The 13,350-nt window shown below is 35.7% G+C and overlaps 1 protein-coding gene across 1 annotated transcript; it reads left to right on the top strand.

Annotated features, from left to right (window-relative positions):
- Nucleotides 1-4,093: 4,093 nt before the first annotated feature.
- fan1 (FANCD2 and FANCI associated nuclease 1) lies at nucleotides 4,094-13,350 on the top strand. The gene is made up of 14 exons (XM_084124808.1): nucleotides 4,094-4,157; nucleotides 4,456-5,700; nucleotides 6,289-6,429; nucleotides 6,532-6,730; nucleotides 7,931-8,164; nucleotides 8,774-8,905; nucleotides 8,982-9,090; nucleotides 9,204-9,323; nucleotides 9,442-9,606; nucleotides 9,732-9,900; nucleotides 10,835-10,938; nucleotides 11,055-11,249; nucleotides 12,586-12,714; nucleotides 12,874-13,350. Exons 2-14 carry the CDS (start codon nucleotides 4,524-4,526, stop codon nucleotides 13,009-13,011), a joined length of 3,012 nt encoding a protein of 1,003 aa, XP_083980934.1. The 5' UTR covers nucleotides 4,094-4,157; nucleotides 4,456-4,523; the 3' UTR covers nucleotides 13,012-13,350.

Genomic DNA, 13,350 nt, shown 5'->3' with positions numbered 1-13,350 from the left:
CACTGTCTCATGTTCCTTTTTGTCCATTTTTAATGAACATTTACAGAATATTGCTTTTTTTTACTCATTAATATTTAGTAAAATGTTGCAATTAAATAAAAAAAACAAAGGCTCACTTTGCTTTAACCTCCTGGGACCCAGGAATAGACTTTTGTCCACTGTAGTGGACATTATATTTTAGTGAATTTCTCACATGTCAAAATCTGGGTGTCCTGTAAAGAGCACATTCAGGACTTTTCAGAGATACCAAATGTTTGGAGGTTTCACCATGAAAACAAAATATCTGACATTAAAGGCAGGGTAGGTAGGATTTTATAAAAACAAAAAATGCAAATTTGTTTAAACTTTCTATATATATCAATACATAATTAAAATGTAAGTACTCTGAAAAAAAGAGTATAAAAATCAAGTGACTCTAGACCGTTTAATCTGCATTAAACACAGCTCATTATTTCCATTCGGGACGAAACAAAGGATTGGCTTAGGCGACTGTCACTCTCTCGCAACCATGGCAACCACCCTTTTGCCACGGGATCTGCCCACTTGCGCGCGCACGTTTGATTTGAGGAATTCAAGAGGCATGGAACCTGGGAATAGCAAAACAATGGCAGAGAAAGAGCAATCAAAATTCACATTACCGGCATGCAGTTAGTGAAGGCAAAAAAAGAAGACAGTACAAGAAAAGGTAATGAACAAAAAGTCTTTGGATAAACAAAGAAATAAAACGCCTGTCAATATCGTCGTGGCTTTCCAGCGACCACCCCGTCCTCGGCCTCTACTTCCTCGGACCCTAGTTGCACGCCACGGCCTCTTGCACGACCTCCTGCTTCGCCCTAAAATTATTTTTATTTTACAAAAGGGCATTTTACAAACCTACGTTTTGCGCATGTGCTCCTGCACGCACTTTTCCAGTCACAACACAGCAATCAAAGGAGGACGCGCTGAAAACTGTAATGCTGTTCTCTTTCTTCATAACTCGTACTGAGAAGGTTTGAGTTGCAAAGGAATTTGTGACTGTTTCACCTGTTCAACCACATCAAAGTTTCGTAATTAGTAAGTCCGTGCTTTTTCTCTTTTTGTTCTTATGTGCTGAAGGGCCGCTGTGCCTTGGTGAAACGGTGTTTGTACGTGAAGAGCTCTTTTCCAAAACGCCATAAACCTAAAAAGCTGCCTCAAAGATCCAGCAAAAGTAATGATTATGAATATGTAAAATATTGCAATAAGACATTTTAATTGTTTATTAATTTCTGTGTCGGCTGCAAAGATGAAGTTGACGATAGACTCGCGATCTTCGCAGTAGGCTAGTGAACGCACCAGAGAAATGCACATTTATTAGGCTACATAGTTTTATTTTGTTTTGGATGGTTTTGTTTAGAACCAGCTTTCTGTAAATATATTTCACATTTTTTAGGCCTGTGAGGCGAGGCTACTGTTCGGTTCATGATGATATAATCTCCAGTTCAAGCACCTTGTGTTGTGATTGATAGCCTATATTTATTTTTATGTAGGCTATGTAATCCAGAAAATTGGTTAATGAAAAAAATATTAAAATTAAGATACAATTAATACAAAACGAAATTCGTTTTAAAGAAAGGCTTTGTGCTTTCTGTTTTGAGGTCTCTGTGAAAGTTTGAAAGTCTAAGTGCCGCTTTTCAGAGCGCTCTCGCGTCCATAATGGAGAACTGTCACGTAATATTGTTTTTTCCTCATAAATGCAAACACGAAAAATAAAAGACAAAAGACGTTTTTAAAAAGACAAACCATACATTTTTGAAAAAAAAAATTATGGATTTATAGCGTTTTGGGGAAAAATGGATGGATTTATACCATTTTGAAAATGTTTTTTTTTTATTTTGAATTGATCATCAACAATATTGTTGTTTGATTTAATAATCACTGTTGCAAGAAGTGCCTAGTTAAGTTTTTTTTTTTTTTTTTTGTAAGTGGAAAAAGTAGGGGCTGCCAAAGATTCTGTTTAGTTAGCTCCTTTTTTGTTTTTTTTCTATAGCCTACAATAATATAGGTCAAATGCAGCAAGTCAAAAGACCAACTGGACCTTCTTTGCCAGTTTGCACACATTTCTTTGAAGGGTGGCAAAAATATCGCCTGAATATCGATATCTAGATATTGGAAAAAAATATCGAGATATTCATTTTTGTCAATATCTCCCACCCCTACATGCAGAACACCATACTGTATATGTTATGAATCTTACACGAAATTCATCTTCATCACAATATAACTGATGGTAATGTAAAAAAGTGTATCAATGCAACCTGTTTTTATAGCTTATATAACTAGCTCGTTAGCGAATCAAAAAATATATATTTTAAATTTAAACTTTACCAATATCAATATGTTAGGTTGATAGTGAGTACTAAAATACATCTTATTTGTTTATATTCATAAGCAATTAGCATTATATTTTTTTATTACATGTGATTCTGACATGATGTCACTACATGCACTGTGCTCCTTCCTCTCCGCTCGTCTTATAATGCGTGTTCAGCTCAGCGGTCAGAGTCGCGCGTTCATGTGTTTTGGGGGCGTGGCTTTGTAAGGAGCCCAGAAGGGAGGGGGTGGAGTGAATGGAAATAATGAGCTGTCTTTAAAACAGTCGTGAGAGGTCTACAGACACTCGATTTTTATACTTTCTTTTTCAGAGTACTTACATTTTAATTATGTATTGATGTATAAATAAAGTTTAAACAAATTTGGAAAATAAGGTTTTTAGACAAATCCTACCTACCCTACCTTTAATTTAGTGATCAAATTATGGAAATATGATAATATACTGTATTTATAATTTAAACTACTTTTCAAATTGTATTTCATAAACCAACATCTGAGGAAAACGTTATGGGGTTTCAAAACAAAAAATGACTTTCTGTTACAGAACAGGGCATTGTTTTCATATGTATCACATTTCATAAGCTTCACATTTCATAAGCTTCATATGAGGACATCAGGACTTAAATCATGTTTATCAGGCATTTTGGGAGACACAACAAGTGAATATGGAAATAAATGATACATCAATATTCCTATGAAATATTAGATATAATTAAAATGTTGCTAATTATTACTCCAATTATTACACTTTTTTTTCATTAAAAAATGTATTGGTGATTGGAAAAAAAATCCCATTGTTTTTGCCTATACATATAATTTCATGTAATTTCATTTTTTTAAACAACTAAGTCCTGGTGTCCACTACAGAGGACATAGCATAACATGAATAAAACAACATTTTTTTTTTTTTTTTTTTATCATTTGTTTCTTATGCTCTAAACAATGTGATGGCATGAAGAAGAAAAAAAAATCTGGGTCTCAGGAGGATATTATTTTTGTGCAAAATAAACTATGATTAATTTTCCTTTAGTACGGATGAGACAAGCTATGAAGCAAGATGTTTTCACATTGTGTAAATTTTTGGGCTGCCGTGTAGAGTTTGTAAAACTGTCTAATTGTCTGTTATAAAGGAAGACAAACAATAGTGATTCATTGGTAAATAGTCATGATGTTCAGCTGTGACAAATTTTTAGGCCAACTGGTTTCCGATATGTAGCCTAAGTAAAATAAGGTTTGTGGTCAAGGGATAGTTTATCTAAAATTCTTTGGATATTTGGATCATTTACTCACTCTCATGTAATCCCAAATCTGTATGACTTTCTTATGCAGAACACAAAAAGAGATAGGCCTATACTTTAAAGAACAATGGGTATACCAAACAAATTGGAGCCCAGTGACTTCCATTGTACAGAACGGAAAAACAAAACACTGATACATTTCTCAAAATATCTTCTTTTATGTGCAGAATTTTCATTTTTTTGGGTGAACTATCCCTTCAACATTACTTAAAGAAAAAGATTCTCCTTTAATATAATTAGGCTATACACAGTCAAACATCAAACAAAGTTGCACTTTGAAGCCACAGTTTTTTTTATACAACGCACGTTGCTATAACAGCTTTTTAACAGAGAAAATATGATAAAAAAAATTAAGTTTGTTTTAAAATATAACTAAATTGCCAGGCTGTAGCAAACGAAAGATAGCGGACTGCACTGGCGCTGACTTTTATTTTGAAAAATAACAAAAAAATAATGGCGCCATTAATTCTTGCAGCTAGCTTCACATTTCACTTCAGCACAAGACAGGTCTGTACAATTATTTGCAGATTTATTTATAATTGTATAATATTTATTTTATTTATAGCTTAATCTATATTTGAAATTATTTTTCGTTTCATAATATGTTTTTTTTGGGGGGGGGGGATTATTTTATGTGGCATGGCATTCTGTGTCAGCCTTGGAGAGTCTGAAACGAACAAATCAATTCATTGCAAAAGAATGTAACCTTTGAATGTAATGAAGCAGCCTTCCTTTACATAATTCAGACACTGTCTAATGAATGCCACCCTCTCCTATGACTATTTTGTATTTTATGTACTTTCAGGTTCAGAAACAAATATTCAGCCTGTTGTTGTTTAGCTGGTTGATGGGATAACGTATGAACAGACCGGTATGGAGTCTCGGATGGGGAAAGGCAGCTCTTCTAATAGAGGCAGTGCCAGAAAACTCTCAGTCACGAAGAAAAATAGCCAGAGAGTCAGTGCAATCAAAGAGAGAACAAGCAATGGAGGTGGGGTTGCTTCCATAACTTCATTTTTCAGGAATACACCACCTAGTAAACTGGCCTGTCCTCTGTGTGGCAAACTTGTACCTCGTTACAAGATTAATGAACACATAGACTCTCAATGCCAGAGGTTTCTTGGAGAGGATCATGAAGATGCATTGGCTGTCAGTGATGACAAGCAGGAGAAAATAACCAAAACACCCTCTAATGTTGCAGTAACACGAAATAACGGGAAAGAGAAAAGCCCAGGAGTGAAAGATGCTGATACGAGTCCATATTTTAAAAAGAACTGTGTGATGAGGCAAGAATCATCCAAAACAAATGTACAAACTAAAGCGGTTAAAAAAGTTGGTCTTGGGAGTTTATCCTCTAAACTGTCTAGAAGAGCACTTAGGCTTTCAGGGGAATCTGAGACGGATAATACTCATGTCTCTGGAAAAGAAGAGGCCTGTAATGCAGAATTGAGCAGTTCACAGAAGGAAAATTACATGAGGAGTTTAACTTTTGAATCTAAAGCCGATGGCATGGATACAGATGACACGCTACCAACAGAGCCAACAGCTTCAATCCAACCTCAAGTGAAAAACGTTGAGAAATCTGTGGCAGTTCTGGCAGAATCTAGCAGCAGCGCTGACGTTCAGTCAGTGAAATGTTCATCCTCATCCAGAATAATGAAGCGGAAGTCAGAGGAGGTGCCAAAAAACGACACAAACACTACAGAAACTTCCATCCTACATAAGAAAAGTAGATATATTCAAAGTAAAACTAATGTCAAGTCAGATCAAACTGATGCCTCGTCCAGTGTCTATGATGTTTCATCATCAGAGAGTCAAATCAAAAGCAAGACCATGTTTGAGGACATTGAGACTACAACACCAGCTAATGAACCCAAAATGCTTGCCGTAGAGAAAGCCAACGAGGATTCAGAGCATCAGCACACCAGGCGGCCGTATTACCTGCAAAACTTTCGGACTGTCCTTGAGGCGGTGTTGGAAAATGAGGATGATAGGCTGCTCTTCAATGAAGATGACTTCTCAGCAATTCACACTTTTCAGCAGCTTTCAGGTAGAGGAACAACTTCAAAGTCACTTTGAAGTCTCACTTCTGTGCTTATGTGCAACAATAGTCTTTTAAAACTCAATGCACTCCAGGGAAGTTATGTAGCATACACTATCATTCAAAAAGCTTATGGTCAGTGTGATTTAAAAAAAAAGAAATTTATACTTTTATTCAGCAAGGATGCATTAAATTGATCAATAAATATCAAGATTTATCACAAAAGATTTATATTTCTTAAAAAAATTCATCCTGAAACCTGAAAAAAAAAAATGCATCCACAAAAATATTAAGCAGCACAACTGTTTTCATCACTGATAATAATAAGAAATGTTTCTTGAGCACCAAATCAGCATATTATAATCGTTTCTAAAGGATCATGTGACACTGAAGACTGGAGTAATGATGCTGAAAATTCAGCTGTGCATCACAGGAATAAATTCCACATTTAAATAAATTAAGATAGAAATAATTTATTTTAAATAGTAATTATAGTTCACAATATTATTGTATTTATTGTATATTTGATCAAATAAATGAAACCTTGGTGATCACAAGAGACATCTCTCTCTCTCTCCCTCTCTCTCTGTCCTGTAGTTCCTGGTCAGATGCTTTATGTCCGTCTGTTCCAAAGGAAGCTGAAATGGCTTCAGGTCAGTAAGGTGGAATATACAGAGATCAGCTCAGACCTCAGACCTGTCTTTCAAGAACTGGTCGCATGTGGCTTCTTACAATCAGGTTAGTGGTGAGATTTGTCGACCCTTTTGATTTATCAACAGTTTAGAACCCGATATCAGGCAACATACTTAACTGCAGCTCATGACTTCTTCCCTATGACAGAATCGGAGCTTCACGACATCCAAGAAGTGTTAGATCTGCTTCCTGCACCAGAGCTCAGAAACCTGGCCAAAACATTTCACCTTGGCCGTGGAGGGAATGGGACTCAGAAACAGCAGTTGGTAGAAGGGCTACTCCAGCTGGGGAAACAGCGATCGCTCTTTGTTAGTCAAAACAACACTTCTGCAGTCATTCTTAAGAGGTGAGATGTTCAGGATACATGCAGCATCTGTACTTATATCCCAGTAGTGATGCTGGCCAAAGGTTATGGTATTAGGTAATGTCATAGACATTAAAATAAAAAGATGTGTTTAGCAGACACTGACTTATACAGTGCCGTTCAAATGTTTGAGGTCAGTTAGATTGTTTTTAAAGAAATTAATACTTTTATTCAGCAAGCACACATTAAATTGATCAAAAGTGACAGTGAAGACTTTTACGTCATTACAAGACATTTGAAATTTCTATTTCAAATAAATGCTGTCTTTTTTTTACTCTCCACTCATCCAAGAAAATCCTGAAGAAAAATCACAGTTTTAAAAAACAGACAGTAATATTGTGAAATATTATTCCAATTTAAAACAGCTGTTTTCTATGTGAATATACAGTAAAGTGTAATTTATTCCTGTGATCAAAGCTGAATTTTCAGCATCATTACTCCAGTCTTCAGTGTCACATGATCCTTCAGAAATCATTCTAATATGATGATTTGATGCTCAAGAAACATTTATGATTATTATCAATGTTGAAAACAGTTATTTACATTTTTATTTCATGATGCTATGATGAATAGAAAGTTCAAAAGAACAGCATTTATCTGAAATCTAAAGCTTTTGTAACATTAAACACTACCGTTCAAAAGTTTGGGGTCAGTAAAGAATTTTAATTTTATTTTTGGGGGAAATAAATAAAATAAATCAATACTTTTATTCATCAAGGATGAGTTAAACTGATCAAAAGTTACAGTAAAGACATTTATAATGTTAGAAAATATTCTATTTTAAATAAATGCTGTTCTTTTGAACTTATATATATATATATATATATATATATATATATATATATATATATAAAGCAGCACAGTTTTCAATATTGATAATAATTAAAAAAAAAGTTTATTGAGCACCAAAAACAACATATTACACTGATTTCTGAAGGATCATGTGATACTGAAGACTGGAGTAATGATGCTGAAAATTCAGCTAAAATTACATTTTAAAATATATTAAAACAGAAAAGAGTTAATTTATATTGTAATAATATTTCACAATATTGCTGTTTTTACTGTATTTTTGTCTTTAATTTCTGTTAATCTTACTGACCCCGATCTTTTTAACACGAGTGTATAATATAAACTGTACAAAACAGATGTCCTGTTACGAGTAAAGCTTGTCTTTTTCAGGGCCAAGCAGGCTGCAGGTTCCTGTGTGCGTCTGTGCCGCAGGTCCCGCGCTGTGTTCTCCCGCGTCCTGCTCCTGTTCTCCCTCACTGACTCTTTGGAGGAGGAGGAGACGGCTGCTGGAGGTCAGGGGCAGCTCTACACCATTCTGCTGGTCAATTCTGGCCGTCTAGCTTTCCCAGAGTACACTGTACATCGCTCAGCCAGACTGTTTCAGGACAGGGATGACCTCATCAGGTCAGTGTTATATTTATTTTTTAACAAAACTTTGATCAAGTGGTAATTTTACTCCAAAATCGGAAGAAAAGAAAAGTAGGTCACACTTTTTATTAGGTGTCTTTACTATATACTTTAGGTACAGTGTACGTATTTTGTTGATGTTGCGTTGCAAAACAATTTTGATCCTATTTGTCTATTTCAGGACCATTATGATTTTTTAATTGTGATTTTTTTTTTTTCATGACAATTATGTATAGTAATTAAAAAAAATCTATTCTGTAACACAAACATGTATTAATAAATTAAACAAGCATAAATTATAGGAACAGATACTACCAGGATGTGTGTGTGTGTGTATATATATATATATATATATATATATATATATATATATATATATATATATATATATATATATATATTATATATTAATTAATATTTTGAATATTATAAACATATAATTTTTAGTATTACAATCTGTACATGTTTTTTGTACAGGTTTTGTGAGGTTTGCTTTTGAAACTTTCATTTGAAGGTGGCAGTATTTATCATTATGTTCTAGATTTTTTTTTATTGTCTCTGTTATTATTCTAAAATGTTTGATTCTGTGCATATTCTTCTGTACAGGTACGAAACTGCGATGCGTACACTGCAGGATGTGATTGCTGCAATGCAGACGGGCAGTTGGGAGGACGCCCATGACCTCTATACTACAGCAAAGGCCACTTGGCAGGAGATTAAAGACTCCTGTGACATAAGGTTTGAAAAAGAAATTGCAACTTTAATTTAATTTGCTTGCTGTTGTAAGATGGATTGAGTTTCAATATGTGTGCAGTCATCAAGAACGACTGCCTGTTTTTCTGCGGTGTTTCACTGTGGGCTGGACCTACACCCGTATACTGTCTCGAGGAGTTGAGATTTCACAAAGACTTCGCCGCTATGATGTGGGTGGATAATACATGGAATGAATTATGCCATTGTAAACACTTTATTCTTTATATTGATTTTACACGGGTTCATTAATTCAATTATTTATCTTTGCCTTTCTGCATTGTAGGAATCTGTGGAGGAGCTTAGGAATCTTCTGTCCCAGTCAGTGTATTGTGTAACCAGTAGGGGGCGCTGGTGGGACAGACTTGCTCTCAATCTCCAGCAACATCTTAAACAACATGAGCAGGTACCTTATTCGATTGTAGATAAATCTAAACAGAGATGTTGTTTTAATGTTACTTTTATATGGGATACATAAATGTTCTTTCAAAGGATTGAATGAATTTGACGCCTTTTGTATCCAGGCCATCTGTGCTATCCGGGATGGACTGAATGACCCTCTGGTCCGAACAGGCCACAAATTGTCACTTCATCAGCGAGCTTCCCGAATGAAGGAATCTGCTAGCTTGAAGAAGTTCCGTCTGCTGCTCCGAGATCTGCCCACTGTGCACGTACAGGATGTCACTCATGTGAGTTTTTGATTATAATATAGTGTTATTCACTGTATATATTTTGTGGTCAGAATTACTAAATACTAAAGTTGTATCTTTTTAAAAGCAACACTGACTTACAGTTTACAACTGTGTTTTAACAGGTCACAATTCGAGGCCAGCTCTTTCCTCATGAGGGTGGAATGGGCAAATCAGTGTTCCTTAGAGCAGCCAATGAGGATGAAGGTTCCAGAGAGGGACGAGGGACTATGGTCATGTGTTCTGTTGAGGAACTGGCTCTGGAACACTACAGAACACTTGGATTTGATCAAGGTCTGTTTGTGCACAATCAAGATGAAGGAAGTTAAAGGATAATTCACTCAGAAATGAAAGTTCATTTATCATCTACATAGCCTCATTGTCATTTTCAAACCTCAAAATGACATTCTTTTCCTGTGGAACAAAAAATGAGAAATTTTGAAGAATGTAGCCTGCAGTTATAATTGAGGCAGAAGATGAAATCTTGACATCTACTTTCAAGCCTAGCTCTCCTTAGTGCATCAGAGATGTACAGATGTCGGAAACATTCAGAGTGGTTCTGAACCACATCAGGTGATTCATTGAAAAGATTTGACTTCATTGAAACAAATCTGACATCGCTAATTACGTCATGTACAGATTTACAATGAAAATGATTTGAATTTCAGTCTGTTTCTCTCTTTAAAAGCAATATATGACTTCAGAAGCATTCACATATAAATGATAAAGACCTCTTTTATGATCCTTAAAAGCTCCAGTCCTCATTCATTGTAATTGCGTGGACAGTACATTATTTTTTTGGTGTTTTAAAAAATATATTGTTTCAGAATCAGTTGCTAAGAAGAATCAAATATATTTTCATAAAATCATTCAAATTTGTAATTAAAGCTAGCAAATACAAGGATTCCCAAACAGTTTTTGTCAGCCTAACCCCTTTGACCCAAAATATTTACTTAAAATACTGCCTGAGATTTTCACACGTTTGCATGTTCACGGTTCTCTGATGCCGGATAATGGTTACATGCAATTAAGCCAATACAATTTTGAAATCTTTTTTGTGAGTTTTATTTTTAAATAATTTATTTTACATTTGTATGATGAATTATTAGCTTTAAATCAACTCACAAACCCCCTTCAGTTGCCACACGACCACAAGTTTGGGAAACCCTGCACTAGCGCATACATTCTGCATTCTTTATGTTGCTGTAACCTGTTTTCCCCTTTTAAGGTATTCACGGAGAAGGCTCTACATTTTCCACTCTGTTTGGACTCCTCATGTGGGACATCATCTTTATCGACGGGGTTCCTGATGTCTTCCGAAACCCATACCAGGTACAGAATAATTAAAGAAGGAATGCTGTGTGTTTCACTCGTTCAGGGTCACGCTTTATTGTCAGGTCATACCACCCCAAGAGATCAGTGATCAATGACTCTATGCCCTTTCCCAGACTTGTCCTTTAGATTTGCACACTGATTGTTTCTATGGTAACCGGCGGGAAGCCATCGAGGCTCGCGCTGAGATGTTGCGCGAGGCGTCTGCAGAGACGCTGCAGGAGCTGCTCGCTGATGTGTGGACCGCACAAGAGGGGAGAGAGTGTGCGCTGATAAACTGGGAGCGCTTCTCCTCTCTTCAGCAGGCACAGGTAATCACAGATTCTTTACGCCATGTTCGTTCTTACATACCATCTTTGGCAGCTCCGGTCTACTTGAATGGGGAACCTTTTTGCAAAGATTACTTTTCAGTAACATATCCAATTCTCACTATTAACTAACTATTAACTATGACTTTTGCCTCAGTAAACTCCTAATTACTGCTTATTAATAAGTAGTTGTTACGTTTAGGGATGTAGAATATGGTCATGCAGAATATGGGCTTTATAAGTACTAATTAACAGCCAATATCCTAGTAATATGCATGCTGATAAGCAACTAGTCAATAGTGAGAAATGGACCCTAAACTAAAGTGTTACCCATATTTAGTTACTAAAGTGTTACTAAACCCATATTTCCAATGAGCAATAAAATCAAGTTAATATTCAATTGTGTTTTAGAGTAAAAAAAACAGACAGCATCTCAATCTAAAAGACAATTGGCTCTTTTTCTATTGCTGCCACATTGAGTTTTGCATTCATTTTTCTATTAGTGATCCGTCAACTCCTCAAAGTGTCTTTAACGTCATTAATTAAAGGTACACTATGTAACAAATTTAAAATAATGAGTCAATGCATGATCAATCCTTTTTCCAAAACATGTTTTTGTCTTACCCTGATTTACTATTGTAAGCCTATTATTAGTGTTTATATTTTAGACCTGTTGGAATGGTTTTCATGGGAAATTACGTACTTGCATCCCTCGCCTGTGCTTGTCTTGTCATATTGGTAAATAGAGAAAAGGTGCTCCGGCTACTTTGACGAGTGTATGGTGTGGGAGTGGCGTAGGTTAGTTGTCACAACAAATGTGAGAAAGGTTGACATGGAGCAGCATGAAACTGAAGTTGTAATAGTCTTTTCTTCCCTATTGTAATATGCATATCTGAGTGAAACTTCTTGAACAAGAAGAAAAGTAGCCTGGGACTTGATTTTGCCCACGGGGGAACTGATTGGATCTTTGGATCTCTGTCATTTGAATAAGCTTCGATCTCGTTTGAGTGACAGGTTGTCCCTTTCTCGTGCCAGTAAACATGTCATCAGAGAAGAGAAATTTCTGCAAGTGGGAAGGGAAGTTATATTGATTAAAGATTACGAGAGCACATGAATTAAAAAATAAATAAAAAATAATGATTTTTTATTTTTAGTTAAATCACAGATTTACAATAAATAATGCAATATTCCATAAAAAAACAAGGATTATCAGTTTTAATTTTATGGTGACTTTAACATTTTCATTCAACATCAATATGAACTGATTATACTGCGTGTGCCAGATTGTTCACTACCGTAAACAAGCACATTGTACTTAATTTTCTTCATCTGGTTTTAGAGTCTAGTAGAGTGTTTGGGTGGCCACTTCTTAAGCGGTGTGGTCCTCAGAATGGCAAAGGACTACAGGCACTGCAGAGGAGGACTTCCCGATCTGGTAGTCTGGAGCATGTCCAACAAGAAGTACAAGGTGAGTCAGAGACGTAGCTTGCTAGTTAGGAATTTCACAGTGTATTCAACTTTTAAATACTCCAGAAAGAAACTTATGTAACTGATTTAATACGATTACGGTGTTATGGAACAACGGAAATGCTTGAAAACATTGCTTATTTGAGTTGTGTTCTTCTAGCTGGTGGAAGTGAAGGGTCCTAATGACCGTCTGTCACAGAAGCAACAGATCTGGCTGGATGAGCTGCGTAAGCTCGGTGCTGATGTAGAAGTGTGTCACGTCACTGCCATTGGAGCACGGGGAGTGAGGCGGGAATGAGGCTGCTGTCACTCTGAGAAGAATGAAGACTCGAGCATGCATGGTTTACCAGACAAGCAAAGTTAGAAATGTTTGAAGCACACAGGATGGATTTAATGTTGTATTAAAACCTCAGCTTGGCGCTGATCTGGTGATGTAACAGAAGAGTATTATTAGGAAGTTTAAAAAGACTTATTCTCCTGAATTGTAAAATTGTTAACTTACCTCATGGCACAGACTGACTGATTTATATTCTTGTGCTCATTGTAAAGTGACAATATATTATATTGACAAATTAAAAAAATGTACTTTTCTGGTGTAAATAATTTTAAAGATATTGAATAAAAAAAATCACATTTT

Source organism: Abramis brama (assembly GCF_963993115.1).
Source record: "Abramis brama genome assembly, chromosome: 9".
Lineage (NCBI taxonomy): Eukaryota > Metazoa > Chordata > Actinopteri > Cypriniformes > Leuciscidae > Abramis > Abramis brama.
The sequence above is the reverse complement of the archived record's forward strand: the minus strand, read 5'-3'. Positions and strand labels throughout refer to the sequence as shown.